Source organism: Polypterus senegalus, chromosome 10, assembly GCF_016835505.1.
Source record: "Polypterus senegalus isolate Bchr_013 chromosome 10, ASM1683550v1, whole genome shotgun sequence".
NCBI lineage: Eukaryota > Metazoa > Chordata > Cladistia > Polypteriformes > Polypteridae > Polypterus > Polypterus senegalus.
Window position 1 is genome coordinate 22,116,120 of NC_053163.1, and position 16,892 is coordinate 22,133,011.

Genomic DNA, 16,892 nt, shown 5'->3' on the forward strand with positions numbered 1-16,892 from the left:
GGAAATATATTAATGATGATCAATAGTACGGATGCCCCTGAGCCAGATTTCATGTAAGGTTCTAAATACTTGTCAGTGTTATTTATTTATTTTTAAATTTGCAATGATATTTCTAAAACACTGATTTTGCTTTGACAATTTAGGGGATGGGGGTTACATTACTTTAGAACAAGACTGCAACATAGCATAATGTGAAAAAATGAAGAGGTCCTAATATTTTCTAAATCCACTAAGTCTTCAGTACAAATCTAAAGATAAATATTACATTTATATGCAAGTACAAATTAAGTCCATAATCACAGTGTCTTTTTTCTTTTGTCCTGAGATTTTTTTTTAAACTATACTGTAATTGTAAATGTGTGCAATACCCTCAGTTTGTTAAAGCACTTTGAGCTACATTTTTTTGTATGAAAATGTGCTATATAAATAAATGTTGTTGTTGTTGTTAACAGAGCCGTGCTATTATAAAAATTGACTTGGGAAGCATGTTGGTTATTAAAGTGGGTGCATTTTAAAAAGACTGTATAAACAATGGGAAATAGCATGCTGGTGCAACAAATGAAAATAAAAAAAATTTAAGGTGGCGTGGGATCTACTGAAAACGAATGGAATGGATGTATGACAAAGTTTGATTAACTTATGTATACATTTTATATTTGAAGCCCATAATCATTGTGTTCCGTTTGAGATTTTTTTTTTAACTGTACTATTGTTACAAATATCTGCAGTACCCTTGGTTTGTTAATGGAGTGATTCTATACAAGAAAAAGGGCTTTAATTTCAACATTTAAAGTCTAAATATTGCCATTAGAATAGAAATTTGTGATTTTATATCTTGATAGAGGTCCATAAAAGGGCCAGGTGCATAGTTTAATATCAAAAATAATACATTCTTAATCACTGACTCCGAAATACTCTAAAAAGATACCCCACATGCATATGTTTGCATAAAAGGGAGAAGGACAAACAAACTGTGATTGCATTCACGACACTCTTGGCACGCAGACTCATTCTGATAAACTGGAAGAACACAAACTCTCCTCTTTTAAGTCAGTGGGAAACTGATGTGTTATACTATTTGAAATTGGAAAGAATGAAATACTCGGATACTCCGTTAGATACTCAGTTAGAGGATCCGTACAGACTTTTTTCAAAACATGGCAGGATCTAATCAGTAATATTTTAAAATAAGTTTATAAAGCACAGAGAATTTATTAACTTAGGTATGTTTACAAGCCTTAAATCTTACACCGTTTGGCTTGCTCTCTCTCAGGGTGGGGATCGATCTGTTCTTAACATAATTCTTTTTTTTTGTAAAAACTTGATTGCTATGTATGGATTGTAATAAAATTAATAAAATATAAAAAAAAAGTAAAAAAAAATGTTTGCAATTGGTCATTTTAACCTTCTTGGCATGGACAACCAGTAAAGAATCAAATATGAAAAATATGCTCATTATCAGCAACTTTAAAATAGCTCAGAATGACGGTCTGTATACTTGTATTGCTGATCTCTGTTTTTTCAAACTTTTGTGAAAAGGTGTAACTTTGAGCTCTAATATTTCATGAGGGGGTGAACTCCTGGGGAAGGATGATGTGGCATGCACAACATAAGTCCACCTGACAATTTCTGTTGAAGGCACCTATTTACTCTTTATCATAAAAGTGTATCTTCGCGCATAAAATATAGTCCAACAATTAACTAAAAATTAGTGGTTTTCAGGTCTACAATGGCTAAATACAGGAGCTAATCCTAAAAGGCTCGCATAACTAGCCACCAAGGCGAATCAAACGGTATATCATATGTGGGGGGGTTTTCTTGTACTAGTGAGACAAGTAGGCGCTGGTCAGAAAACTGCAGTGATTTCAAACCGTTAATGGTTAATTTTTATGAACACAAAAATGCAATGAGGAGGAATCGGTTCAATTTTAATGGAAGACATATGTTTTGAGTAGGTCTAACTTCTGCAAAAATTGTACAAGGTACAGGCAATAATGTCTAACAGTGGCCATCGGAGTCTTTTGGCTACAGAGACCAAAACTTAGTGGGTGATGGATATAAATGTGGATGAAATCTTGACGACAAGCGAGGCATTAGAGAAAAAAAGGCTAGTCTCACATGATCACCCCTATTTCACCGGCTTTGCCGCAGTAAGCGACAAACCAACCTATTCCGTCTACAAGATGTGGTAGAAACAAGAGGCACATTCTCTTGCCCTCACACTTTCATTATTGCCACGCTAACACGAATACAAGGTGCGATACAAATTCTCGTACAACTGTTCACACGATCATGTGCTGATCTCCAAATACATTGGGCTATGATAAAGCAGTTTGACGATGTTGCACTGTAGAGGAGGAAAAAGACTAACTGAAAAAAAAGAAAAAAAAAAACGGTCTGTAAAACGTTAACGTATCGTTTACCAACAACTTTTTCAAAGAGCTTCCTTATATACGGCGACCGCTGCATACCCACATCGTATCCATCTTCGGCGGCAACTACAACACAGACCGAGCCACGACTAATTTCCTCCAATCGGAAACCAATTACGTTACACGGCATGCTGGTTAATGTAGTTCACAAAAATACTACACGATACAGTCTCAAACATGCGTAAGCAATCTCCGGATCGCGGGGTTGTTGGGGAGGGCGGGGCCAGCCATCTAACTTGTATATCTTCATTAAATAAAATAAATAATAAAAAAGCCAAATTTACTCTGTTGTCGATTCATCAGTTTTGATGATTACCCCAACATTTAGCCAAAGACGTTCTCATTAATTCGACCTGGAGGTGGACGGACAATTTTTGAGCCTGTATCTGCAGCAATTTTTAGGAGGACTTGCGGTACTAATGTCAGCTATTGTCTACTCACTTGACACGGACGATTCGGACACGGTTAAGGCGAGTTTCCATCCCTGATCAATTACGAAGGCCAATCTGACAGCTTTTTTCAGTTTGTCATTATGCATCATTCCGGGTTATAAGGTGCTATCGCCTGTTTCAACAGACGTCTGACCACCGCTGGTTTCATAAGGCAGATACCAAAATACGTTTGGGTGGCGTGTCACCCCGACTCATTAAGCCCTAATAGTCTCAGCACATATATACAATTGTGCTTGAAAGTTTGTGAACCCTTTAGAATTTTCTATATTGCTGCATAAATATGACCTAAAACATCAACAAATTTTCACCCAAGTCCTAAAAGTAGATAAAGAGAAACCAGTTAAACAAACGAGACAAAAAATATTATACTTGGTCATTTATTTATTGAGGAAAATGATCGAATATTAAATATTTGTGAGTGGCAAAAGTATGTGAACCTCTAGGATTAGCAGTTAGTTTGAAGGTGAAATCCAACTCAGATGTTTTCAACCAATGGGATGGCAATCAGGTGTGAGTGGGCACCCTGTGTTATTTAAAGAACAGGATCTATCAAAGTCTGCTCTTCACAACACGTTTGTGGAAGTGTATCATGGCACGAACAAAGGAGATTTCTGAGGACCTCACAAAAAGAATTGTTGATGTTCATCAGGCTGGAAAAGGTTACAAAACCATCTAAAGAGTTTGGACTCCACCAATCCACAGCCAGACAGATTGTGTACAAATGGAGGAAATTCAAGACCATTGTTACCCTCCCCAGGATTGGTCGACTAACAAAGATCACTCCAAGTGCAAGGTATGTAATAATCGGCGAGGTCACAAAGGACCACAGGATAACTTCTAAGCAACTGAAGGCCTCTCTCACATTGGCTAATGTTCATGAGTCCACCATCAGGAGAACAATGAACAACAATGGTGTGCATGGCAGGGTTGCAAGGAGAAAGCCACTGCTCTCCAAAAAAACATTGCTGCTCGTCTGCAGTTTGCTAAAGATCACGTGGACAAACCAGAAGGCTATTGGAAGAATGTTTTGTGGACGGATGAGACCAAAATAGAACTTTTGGGTTTAAATGAAAAGCGTTATGTTTGGAGAAAGGAAAACACTGCATTCCAGCATAAGAACCTTATCCCATCTGTGAAACATGGCGGTGGTAGTATCATGGTTTGGGCCTGTTTTGCTGCATCTGGGCCAGGATGGCTTGCCTTCATTGATGGAACAATGAATTCTGAATTATATCAGAGAATTCTAAAGGAAAATGTCAGGACATCTGTCCATAAACTGCATCTCAAGAGAAGGTGGGTCATGCAGCAAGACACCAACCCTAAGCATACAAGTTGTTCTACCAAAGAATAGTTAAAGAAGAATAAAGTGAATGTTTTGGAATGGCCAAGTCAAAGTCCTGACCTTAATCCAATCGAAATGTTGTGGAAGGACCTGAAGCGAGCAGTTAATGTGAGGAAACCCACCAACATCCCAGAGTTGAAGCTATTCTGTACGGAGGAATGGGCGGTGTGCAGGAATGATCAACAGTTACCAGAAACATTTAGTTACAGTTATTGCTGCAAAGGGGAGTCACACCAGATACTGAAAGCAAAGGTTCACATACTTTTGCCACTCACAAATATGTAACATTCGATCATTTTCCTTTATAAATAAATGACCAAGTATAATATTTTTGTCTCATTTGTTTAACTGGTTTCTCTTTATCTACTTTTAGGAGTGAAAATCTGATGATGTTTTAGGTCAAATTTATGCAGAAATATAGAAAATACTAAAGGGTTCACAAACTTTCAAGCACCACTGTAGCTGCAGCTCGTCTCTGTCTATCTTACTTGTCAACAATCCGCCGTTATCCTGTCTTACATTACCTCCACCTTCGCCTGAGGGGCATGTACTCATTTGGGCATCTGGCCCTGCAGTTGACTCTTGGAAAGAGAGGTCAGAAACACGTTTTCTTTTTCTCTTGGGTTTCGAGTAGGCATCTTCGGCAAAGTGTGAACTACATACTCGTAAATCAACATTGCAAAGTTCTTCAGGTGGAGTATTCACGCCTAACCCCATCACTACCTGCAATAGTTTCAACGTTTCGCGATGACAGAAACTGCATTTGGACATTTTTCTCATTTTATTTGTACACTCGGGGTACTCGCATCCATGCACCATTTTAACCTTAATTGATATTTCAAACAACCTGCCCGAAAGCGTGTATTCATTTGCGAACGAGAATGTTAGAAACAATGTTCACTAATATTATTAATGTCTCACTTGTATTATTGTTAATGTAACTCTAAAACACAATTGACATGTTTTGCTTTTTGTGTGCTTTACTACAGCAAAGACACGTTAGTTTTAAGGCTTTCGTTACTTACCTGGTCTAGTGCCCAACTGGAGATATTGTAAGGAGATTGTGTGTGTAGGTGTTATATAAAAATATCAAAACAAAAAGCAATTTGACAAATTACAGTAATCCACTGTTATTAAAATAGCCTTAACGTTAAACAAACGTACCCATCCGTCCATCTTGTAACCCACTTACCCAGGGGAAGCTGGAGCCAATCCGCGCAAGCACGAGACGACATTCCATCACAGGATGAACGCCAGGGGCGTTTCTAAAATCTGATATAATCCGGATTATACCGGAAAACTGAATTTGAGGGTCTTTGGACACATTCATACATGTGTATAATCGATTAGTTGCTGGAGGTGGATCTTATACGGATTAGACAATATATCAGAGGTTTAAGCCTTTGAAGCTACTGGTGACCACAAACGTGTCAATTACTAGGCGATGTCATGAATGAGATAAACAATGCTGTTTAAATTACAAATGACTCAAAGGTGGCGTAATATAATTTGACTACATTTATTTGAATTCATCTTAAAAATTAAGCTTGCGTATAAAAGACATCTAAACTATTCATTATAAAGCTTTGCATTCTGACTGGATCATCTGCCGCATCCTGACGATACTTTGCTACTCTAGTACAAAGGAGAGTCGGTCTTCATTCACATTGTATGCACATGCAGTACATCATTTAATGAAAGTCGGTGCAATTAAACGTGTTAAGCCCGATCAGTATATTATACATAAGCTTACGGTAAAATAAAAACATCCCATAATTATACAACAATTTTAATTATCTATGGCATGCATTCATTTGTAGAGTCGGTGCAATGTAATGTGTTACGTTCAATCCCGTGTATTATATAAAATCTTTGTATGTAAAATTACAAACTATGATTATGTAACCCTATTTAATTACCTATAGCGGCGCTACTCGATTATTATTTTTTATCGCAAGGCCCCCCAAGCCAAAACTAAGATCCCTCCGGTCCCCACTCCAGTTCCAATACATTAAAAGTAAAGAAAAACAAATTTATAATACTAATTCTTTAGGAGTGGTATCAGCCTTTGTGCACTTTCTAATGTAAATAACACATCGATTAACTTTAGTATTGAGACTTAAATCTCCCTGGAAAAACTAAAAGGCGCTTTCCCCCACAACACAGTCAGGGGACCACACAGAGGAAAGACTTGACAAAGACGATTAAAGGACATTTTGTTCTAATATTCCAGTGGCTCGAGGTGCTCACATCCACCAAGATTACTCCTTGCGGCTCCTACAATTTGCAAATTAAGCAACTCGTTCCACGACACCCGGTGGACTCACAGTTTGAGAATACCCAATAGAAAAAACAGTATACTATATACACTAGTTATACAACATTCAACAACAAGACCGCAAGCCGTTTTCACTATATGGTTCCATGGTGTAATGGTTAGCACTCTGGACTCTGAATCCAGCGATCCGAGTTCAAATCTCGGTGGAACCTAACACTTTTCGCAGATTTAAGAAAAAGTTAACATTGTGCCCGGTAAGCCATTTTTTCCATTCGGCGACGTACGCATTACACTCGTTGAACGCTTGCAAAAAAAAAAAAAGCATAATTCTAATTGCCATACTTGAGTAAACATCTCGACGACGTGCTTACCAATATACCGCCACCTCACGCTAGCGTAACTCCTATGAAACCTTTTTACTCAATATCACTTTTAAAAACCATGTAATAAAGACTGAAATGAACGGATCACATTCTGTGCCGATTATAATAGGTTAAGGCAGCCAAATAATGCAGGTTAACGCACATAAAAAGTGAACACGTGGTTTTAAATACAAACTGTTACATACAAATTAAACAACAGCAAAGGCATCACGAAGATCGGTTGCGGTCAATTTGTTACCCCGCGGTTTGGTACAGGGATATGTTCCTCCCTCACCATTACGAGAATTAAAACGTTTTATTTTCCGATCTGTTAGCCATCGATCCATGCCATATAACAAGCGACTCACATGGCACGCCCACAAATGGACTCATTTCCGCTTAACACACTGAGGCACAACCCATCTCGTGTACAGTGCACCACCCTTAAAATCACCCAGCTTTCCCGCTCCCACTTTTGACTCTATACAACAGTTCTGCGCCCTTCTTCCGGTCGTAGCGGGCCGTACCTTTGGTTTTGGCTGCGGTTCTGCCACCCGTCTCTGGTTCGATTCGGGAAAGGGTATGGTTGGTACGGAACCAATAATCAGTCTGCGTTTAGACTTGGTCCCCATGTACCGGGCCCACAGGTTGGACTGGATGCAATCCGGAGTAAAATGCGTAGAGCAGACCCGTCGTCCTGGATGCAAAGGCGATACTATGTCTAGATTATCGCACCACTGGCGCAGAAGGGCCTCGTTCTGCAAGGGCAGTCGGAAGAAGCTGACCCCCACAGTGTTTTCCGATGTGTTTCGGCATCCCGGGGCGATGCACTTGGGCATGGTTGCATGAGGCAGTAAAACAAAAAAATACGTCAATAAAAGTATTTAAAGAAAAATGAGAAAACGCAGGCGTTATCGGCGCTTTGTTGCAAATGTACTCAGCGAGCGAATCGCTGACGTCATTGGTTCGGGAGCGGAAAAGTAGACTCTATGATTGGAGGATTGAGAAGTCGGCCCGCCCCGTGCGTTCAAGAATGCCTGGTGCGGGTAGTCTCGCGCGGTAAATGCAGCTGGTGGGTGGAGTAAAAGGGGCTTGCGCAAAAAAAATTTCACAGTAAAGGTTGAACTTTTAAAGCCCCTGACATTTAAATTTGCATTCTGCTGTTTTTTTTTTTATTTACTTTTTTTGAGTTATCGAGAATGTCTTCGTTTGTGATGCAAGATAGTGATCCAGACTCTCGTTGCTGCCAATATAGACATATTCTATGCTGCACTTTTTACTGTACTATACGTAATTCTTAAAATATATATCAGCACTGTATGGTTTTCCTTTTTTTAGAACGTTTTGCATTAAAGAATATATTTCGATAATTTGTTAAAGCATTGTGATATTCTGCTTGAATCGTCAACGTTTATCTGCGAATAGCATAGTAATTCTGATTGCAGGCGTATTGACGTTTTGGAAGAAACGCATCATTTTCAGTATTTAATGTCTAGTCAAGTGACTTTATTATCATACCATCCATACACAGAATTACAGCATCAAGTGCCACGAAATAACGATCCCCAGGACCGCTAAGCAACATATGCAGTACATATAATACAGAACATGTGCAAGACAAGTAAAGAACAAAACAGTACTATACTATCAATACATAAAAACAACAGTAGTAATAGATTCACTGCATATAAATAAACTACCAGGAGCATATGTGAGAGGACAGGGGCAGCACAGAAATCAGAGTCCAGACAGCAAAGGGGCAGAAGCTGGTTCGGATGCTAAAGAACCTGCCAGGTGTAAATTGGACAGATAAATGCTGGGAAGTAGGGGAGTGGTCTTTCATAATGCTGTAGGGTTTGCACATACCATGCTTGATAAATACGTATTTAATGAAAGACAGAAAGGTTCCATTGATCTTTTCAGCGCAGGTACACTATCCATTATAGGGCACTGCAGAGACAGAGAGAGAGACAAGTGCAGCTCCAAAGGAAGACAGAGATACAGCTGGTCAAAACGCCTTCAATGGTGTCTCTGTAGAAAGGGGAGCTCTAGACTTGGTAATTTAGTGACGACTATCGTCTTATATTAATAGTTAACTTTGCCGTTTGGTTTTTTTAACATCTTACTTTTTTAACAGTGTGCAATATACAAATACATTTAATTTATGAAATAAATCATGGCCTTAGTGTATTTTAAAATGTAACTTTAAGGTTATCCTCTGTTACATACAATCAATTTACTCTGCAGAGAAGAAAGCTATAGTGAAAACGTTTTGTGAGATTCAGGATGCAAAGGAGTAGCTGTGGTGTTTCTGCTTGAGAGAGAAAGAGGTTGGGAGCATGCGCTGATTTTAGAGCGAGTCGCCGCACCCACCACATATGGCCGGGGACGCGACCCATGGCCGCAGCGGACGAGCCTGCTACGCTAGTGTTTGACTGTTTATACTTGCGCGCGTACTTTACGTCTTCACTGTGTTGTGAATTGCCTGGAACACTCATTAAATTCTGATGACACCTTACCGTAATATCTCTGAAAAGGGTGTTTAATGATCAAATCCATCAATCCAGGGATGTGTCCATTCCAGCAAGTATTGGGCACGAGTCAGAAACAATCCCTGGACGGGGTATCGCAAGGTGAATACAAGCACACAAATATATTTACACTGGAGACATTTTAGCGGCACCAAATCCCCAAATCTGCATGTCTTTGGAAGGAAACCTTGGCACAGTGTGGAAACCCAGCAGAAAGACACGTAAACTCCAAGCAGGGAATACCAGTGACGTGACTCCCTGCGAGACAGCAGTGCTACCGCTCTGCCAGCGTGTCACCTCCATGTGTGTAATTAACAATGTATCTGTAAAATGTAACATACATACTTTATTGCAGTTCATCATGAAAGTGATATCAAGTATACATCAAAAGATTCTAAATTTGGAATAAGTTGGAATATCATACATTTAATGTGTTCTGTGTGGTGACCTATTGCTGCTTGCCGCTGCTGTCAGGTCCAAGAAGCTCCTAGCGATTAAAAACTGGAATGACATTTACGACGGTCTGCTTTAATAATAAAGTAAACTAGGAGGTTAAAGTGGCCATTTCGACATTAAAGCCGAAATTTCCACTTTAATCACAAAATACACGTTTTCACCATGTCCTTATTTTTTCTTCTCTGTGGCTTAAATATAGCGCTGTGCATTATGTTGCTGTTGTGAAGTTGCAAAAAAAAAAAAAAAAAACGGCACAGAAGACGGTATGCGAGACTTTTAAAATGTATCGTGTCATTACGATCGGCAATATGTGTGTAGTCGGCATTTTGCGTCACCACATTGAACCATTCATCAAACACCGAAGCAGGCACAATGATTCTGTAGAATCCTCAAAGCGGCTTTCTGTCACTTGTATATAGTAAACGGAGACTCTGGCGTCACGTTCCAACTTTTAGCACACTGCGCCCGCCGAATTTTTTGCTGGTACTGCAACTCGCGCATGCGTCGCGTTAATTTCTAAACCCGGTTTGAGACCCGAATGCAGCAGTGCAACGTGTGTCACCTCAGCACCGCCCTGGAACAGTGTGAGTTGTTTTCCTAGGCAAAGCTGTAAATGGCGCCCGCCCCAAGCCAACTTTATGATCCTTAGTATAACATAAGGATTTTTTAAGTACAGCCATATGAAAAAGTTTGGGAACCCCTCTCAGCCTGCATAATAACTTTTACTTTCAAAAACAAAGATAACAGTGGTATGTCTATCATTTCCTAGGAACGTCAGAGTACTGCGGTGTTTTCTGAACAAAGATTTTTAGTGAAGCAGTATTTAGTTGTATGAAATTAAATCAAATGAGAAAAACTGGCTGTGCAAAAATTTGGGTCCCCTTGTAATTTTGCTGATTTGGGGCTGTGTGGCTAGTTCAGGGACTGGGGCCCTCGTTAAAGTCGAGGGTCGGATGAATTTAACCCAATATCAACAAATTCTTCAGGATAATGTTCAAGCATCAGCCACAAAGTTGAAGTTATGCAAGGGTTGGATATTCCAACAAGACAATGACCCAAAACACAGTTCGAAATCTATAAAGGCATTGATGCAGAGGGAGAAGAACAATGTTCTGGAATGGCCATCACAGCCCCCTGACTTGAATATCATTGAAAATCTATGGGATGATTTGAAGCAGGCTGTTCATGCTTGGCAGCCATCAAATTTAACTGAACTGGAGAGATTTTATATGAAGAATGGTGAAAAATACCTCCATCCAGAATCCAGACACTCATCAAAGGCTACAGGAGGACAGTGTCTAGAGGCTCAAAGGAGCAAAAGGAGGCTCAACTAAGTATTGATGTCATATCTCTGTTGGGGTGCCCAAATTTACGCACCTGTCTAATTTTGTTATGATGCATATTGCATATTTTCTGTTAATCTAATAAACTTAATGTCACTGCTGAAATACTACTGTCTCCATAAGGCATGTCAGATATTAAAAGGAAGTTGCTACTTTGAAAGCTCAGCCAATGATAAACAAAAATCCAAAGAATTAAGAGAGGTTCCCAAACTTTTTCATATGACTGTATAATTGCTATTTTACTCTTTAATGATACAGTATGAAGGTTTCTGAGAATTATACTACTGTTCAAATGTTTTAGAACACCTCCGTTTTTTCAGTTTGCGTGGAAATGCACACTGTTTAATGTTTCATGAAATAAAGGCATAGAACAAATAAATAATGGCAAATAAAAATAGACAAGGAACCATGTAGTGAACATAATTTCATTCAAATTTATGACCCAAAGTGGCCACCATTAGCTGAAATAAGAGCCAAACTGTGGTAAACCTTTTATTCTGAAAGCCAGTCACTCTGTGAAAGTCACCAACTCTGCCTCCAGAAAAAGAACCCCAGACCAACACACTTCCTCCTCCATGTTTGACAGTTGGTGTCACACACTGACAAATCATCCTTTTACCACCTCCATGGCATACAAACAACTTTCGTGATGAACCAAGGACTTCAAATCTTGATTCATGGGTCCATAATAGTTTCTTCTAGACTGCAGTATAACAACATTATTCAAAGTTATTGTCTGTTTTTACCTGCATTTTTATCATTCTTTAATATTGTTTTTTGTATCAGTGTGCTGTTGCTGGATTATGTGAATTTCCCCTTGGGAATAATAAAGTATCGATCTATGTATCTATCTATCTATACTGCTTACATTTTCACCATTGTAGCTGCAAGAGTGTATGGCAGGATCAAGCTCGGGTAAAACGCGTGCAGAAAGAAATCTCTCAGCCCAAAAGTTAATTTTAAAAGATTTAGTGGAAATTCAAAGCAAATAGTCCACACAAGAATAAAGAAAAAAGGTCGTTACACACAAATAATAAATGGCAAAAAATTAGAAAAAATGTATCTTCTCTAATCTTAACTTTTCTTGTCAAACTTTAGTTGGTTTTATACTTAAAGATGCTTTACTTCTTCAGTACGCTTTAAACATACGGTGCTGCACGTTCAATAGAACACGTAAGACTCAGTTTAAAACCATGAGTTTAAAACCATGTGCCCCCCCCACCCATGCTTTACACATGGCAAGGCAGGTGACTAACCGAGTATAATGTATAGTCAGAGAGGCTAGAAATAGTTAGAATATACCAATTCAATTCAACTTATGGGGGTTGCACAAATCTCCCCTAGGTTATGCCCTAATAACTAGCAAACAGCTCTTACAACTATTTTAAGTCATTCACTGCATTTCAACAGATTACATTTGAAGTACTGCGGTGGGTTGGCACCGTTCCCAGGATTGGTTCCTGCCTTGTGCCCTGTGTTGGCTGGGATTGGCTCGAGGAGACTCCCGTGACCCTGTATTTGGATTCAGCGGGTTAGAAAATGGATGGATGGATGGACATTTGAAGTAAAACAGGAATACAAATGCTGAAAGGAAAAACGATACTCCATCCATCCATTTTCCAACCCGGTGAATCCGAAACAAAAGTAAAACTTCAAACTTGCACCCATGAGCATCAACTCCTCATAGTTTGGGGTGTGTGTGGTCATTGGCTACAGCATAGATAAAAAAGCTGCAGACTGTGTTTTGTCCACCCGGGGGGCAGTACAATGGTTTATGAAAGTCAGAGATGGACACCTAAAATCTTTCATTCAGTCAGTAATATCAGGACACTAGGTCCGAAGTCATTAGAGCAAGTAATGTTACTTTGTCTATTGCAGGCGTCTCCAACCTTTTTTCCCCTGAGAGCTACTTTTATAAAATTAAAATGGCCGAGAGCTACTCATGTTTTCTAATGTTTCTTCTCATAGCTTATTTCAACCCAAAGAAACTGAATAAGCTTGTTTTGCCTGAACATTTACAAAATGTTGAGTGTCCACAACTCACATTTTGCATTAAAACATCATAAAAAATATTTAGTTCACCTGTAAGTGCATTTTGTATGTCTGCATGCATTTCTAGTCTATTTCACACTATTGAATTAAAACATGGATGCTGTCAAAACAAAACAATGCAATTCCAAATACACAGATGTGACTTATTCATTTGTCATTCTGTCACATGTCACTGTGTCACTTTATTCACATGTCCAGTTGAATGTAATTTGTGTTTTTTAGTTAGTCAGATGACTGGCATTGAGGTGTCTGGTGGAGTGGAGCCACTGAGGTTCGCTCTTATGGAGTCATTTGAATGTTCGTCTGTCAGTCTTGCTCTGAACTTTGATCTCATGACATTCATGTCAGACTCACAGAGGTATGGAGACCCAAACAAAGCAGACATTTCCAGAGCTGCTTGGTGAAGATTCGTATACTTATCTGGCTCTGCTAAGCTTCAGAAATGCTGAGAATGCTGTTGGGACTTTAACTGCACATTATTTTGAAGGTTTACTAATATATAAAATCCAATGTCTTAATGTCTGTCTGCTTTTCACGAGAGAACTACTTAGATCAGGTTTTTTTCTATAATTTGCTTGAACGTTCCGGATGATTTTGCAGCTTCTCTCATTTCGTTATGTATCATAGTTCTCTTGCAGTACCGATAAATTTGTGCGTAACCAAGAAACAATGCACAGGCCGAGGGGCGGGGCCTTCCTCACTCACTCACCAGCTTCAGGGCGTGTTCCTTAACTCCACTTAGCTAGCAAATGAGAGAACAATTGAATTCAACTTGTTTGATATTTAAAATAAAGTGTTACTTAGGCCTTGATGAATTTGAGTCCGGATATTCTCTTAAGTGTATGCCACATTGAAAAGATAGATTGCAATTCAGATTGTGGATTGTGATCTTTTTTGGAAAGATCGCCATCACCTAATTTGACTAATCAAGTTTTTAAATTTATGTAGGATTCATTAACCTTTTGGCGAGCTACTTGGAAAGGGGTTGGCTTGCGAGCGACGTGTTGGAGACCCCTGGTCTATTGTAATTTGCCTCCCAGAGGTTTATTTTCTTCAGGAATTGTCACTTGTATTTTTTGTTTTACTCTTTTTTTGTTTCCATACTATAATTATGTTAATGGACATGGTTTGTTTATACAGATGAAGCTGAAATTGAGGTTTTGCAATGTGTGGTACCCGGATGGGGGTGGTACCCAGCCGAGACCACCAAGAAGACCGGAGGAGGGATTGTGCCTCCTCCAGACCTCGAGGGGGCGACCGCCCTGGGGGCCACGGGTACAGAGCTGGGAAGCTCGACCCTGTAGGGGCCGGTGGTTACCGCCAGGGGGGCACCCCAATACCTGGAGGACCCTGGGCCTCAGCACTTCCGCCACACCTGGAAGTGCTGGGGGGAAGAAAAGCAGGGACACCCAGAGTGCTTCCGGGGATACAGTCGGCACTTCTGCCACACTGGGGCGTGTCGGTGGGAGATTGCCGGGAACACACCTGGAGCACAACCGGATGCTTTAGGGGCCGCCTCTCTTCAGAGGATGACTTGAGTCGGGTGGAAGAAGGACAAGGTCTCTGGAGGAGAGAAGGAGGCAGTCTGAAGAAGAGAGTGAGAAGGGACTGGGTATTGGCCTGGACTGTGGGGTATTGGGGTTTGTGAGAGCATTTGTAAGAGATGGAAGACCTCAATAAACGTGTGTGGGGTAATGTAAACGTGCCTGCCTGTCTGTGTCCGGGTCATATTCCACAAATGTTTATCCTTTTGTGTGTTCAGTTATGTAAATGGCATACAGTCATGTTCATATAAAAGGGGTCACTTCTGCCAAAGTGGATAATGCCAGCTTCAGAGGCCAAAGATGTTCTCTTTTTCCACAGTAGACTATTGGACCTATTGATAGTTTTGTTGAATAAATGATTGAAAAGTCACATTTTCTTTGTGTTTTTGTTCAAGTATATCACCTTTATCTGTAGGTACTGTTTGCCTGAAAATTTAAAGTTGACCTGTTCACATGTTTTGAAAAAGTCAACAGTTTCCATGGGGTGTACTTACTTCTTCACATGAGTATAATTTAATTCTTTCCCTTACTGCATTACAGCAGTACACTGTACAAATATTTTGAGCCTGTGCTTCCTGGAAAGTGCTAAGCAAAAATAAATAAGAAATGAAAAAACTTTCTCAAAGCATTCAGATCCATTCACAGTCATGGTGGGGCCTCAGCTTTTCTTGCCGCACAGGGAGCGATGCAGGAAACAGCCCTGAAAAGGGTGCCATTCCATCACAGAGCACACTCATGCGCCCATCCACTTAAGCCAACTTGAAATTTACAATTAACTAACACGCGTTTTGGAAAATGAGAAAAGAAAACAGGGGTAACCAAAGGAAAAACCCACACAGGGAGAGCATGCAGAATCCCCTCAGACATAACCAAATGTATGATCTGAAATTATGAAGTAACAGTGCTAAATACTGTACCACCTGTCAGGGATGCCAGGGGCAACGACCCGGCCGGGACGCCTTGAGGGACCGGAAGAGGGTCATGCCCACCCTGGATCACGTGGGGGCCACCATCCTGGTTGCTTTGGGGGCCACGGGTAGAGGGCATGGAAGCCCAACCCTGTAGGGACCCGTGGTCACTGCCAGGGGGCACCCCAATGCCTTGTGGACCCTGGACCTCAGCACTTCCGCCACACCAGGAAGTGCTGGGGGGAAGAGGAGCAGGGACACCCGGAGAGCTTCCGGGAGAACAGCCGGCACTTCCGCCACACTGGGGCTTGTTCAGGGAGGAGTGCTGAAAAACACCTGAAGCCCATCCGGGGTGAAATAAAAGGGGCCGTCTCCCTTCATTCGGGGCTGGAGTCGGGTGATAGCAGGACAAAGCAGAAGAGAGAGTGGAGGCGGCCCGAAGAGAAGGCATTGTGTGGCCAGGACTGTGTGGGGGTTCGTGTGTGCACTTTTGAAACTTGTAGATAATATTGTAAACGTGAGGTGGTGTTTAACAACATGTCTGCCTTTCTGTGTCCAGGCCGCGTCCACACAGTGCTAAAAACTGCACCACCTTAAACTGAATTGAATTTAGCAAAAAAAAAAAAAAAAATCTGAATTAGTATAAGCCACCTTAACTCAGGGTGTTCACAAGAAACGTAATGATTTACTCCCTGAGGTAGAAGGACATATTAAATAAGACCAGTTGAGTCAGATATCTGAAATATTAAAATGTGTGATTCGATTTAAACGTTTAAATGTTCTCGTCTGTAATGGAAATTTGTCATTATTCACCCTCTGAGGTCCATAGAGGGCTTGATTCCTAGTAAAGGATTAAAAATCAAATCTAACATTATATTCATTATCACTGATCTTGAAATAGTCTAAAACAATACCTCACATGCTTATGTTTAAAATGTGTAACTTTTAACCTTCTGGAAGTGGCTCTTTGCGGGCTAAACCTGCGCCACCACCCCCTAATCAAAGCACCATGATGTTCCTAACATTGATGGATTAAAAGCCAGAAGTCTACGTCGACCATCATCATCAAGTCCTTCCATAAGAACCCAAAATACGAAGAGGACTGTTGCATTTATGCTAGGGGGCTGGGCGGTCTCATGGCCTGAAACCCCTGCAGATTTTATTTTTTTCTCTCCAGCCATCTGGGGTTTTT

The 16,892-nt window shown here is 40.4% G+C and overlaps 1 protein-coding gene and 1 non-coding gene across 5 annotated transcripts in view; one reads left to right on the plus strand and one right to left on the minus strand.

Annotated features, from left to right (window-relative positions):
• The window catches only part of LOC120536921 (lethal(3)malignant brain tumor-like protein 2), a 79,955-nt gene extending 72,127 nt beyond the window's left edge, over positions 1-7,828 (minus strand). For 2 of the 4 annotated variants that reach the window (XM_039765496.1, XM_039765495.1), the window contains exon 1: positions 7,394-7,828. In XM_039765496.1, coding sequence (XP_039621430.1) covers positions 7,394-7,705 — 312 coding nt within the window. In that variant the 5' untranslated portion in view covers positions 7,706-7,828. Of the gene's footprint in view, positions 1-5,418; positions 7,140-7,161; positions 7,213-7,393 lie in introns of those variants that run through there. The other 2 variants (XM_039765498.1, XM_039765497.1) reach the window with 2 other exon arrangements.
• On the plus strand, positions 6,645-6,716 carry trnaq-cug. Its single transcript has one exon. It is a non-coding gene; the product is annotated as a tRNA-Gln (tRNA).
• Positions 7,829-16,892: the final 9,064 nt, after the last annotated feature.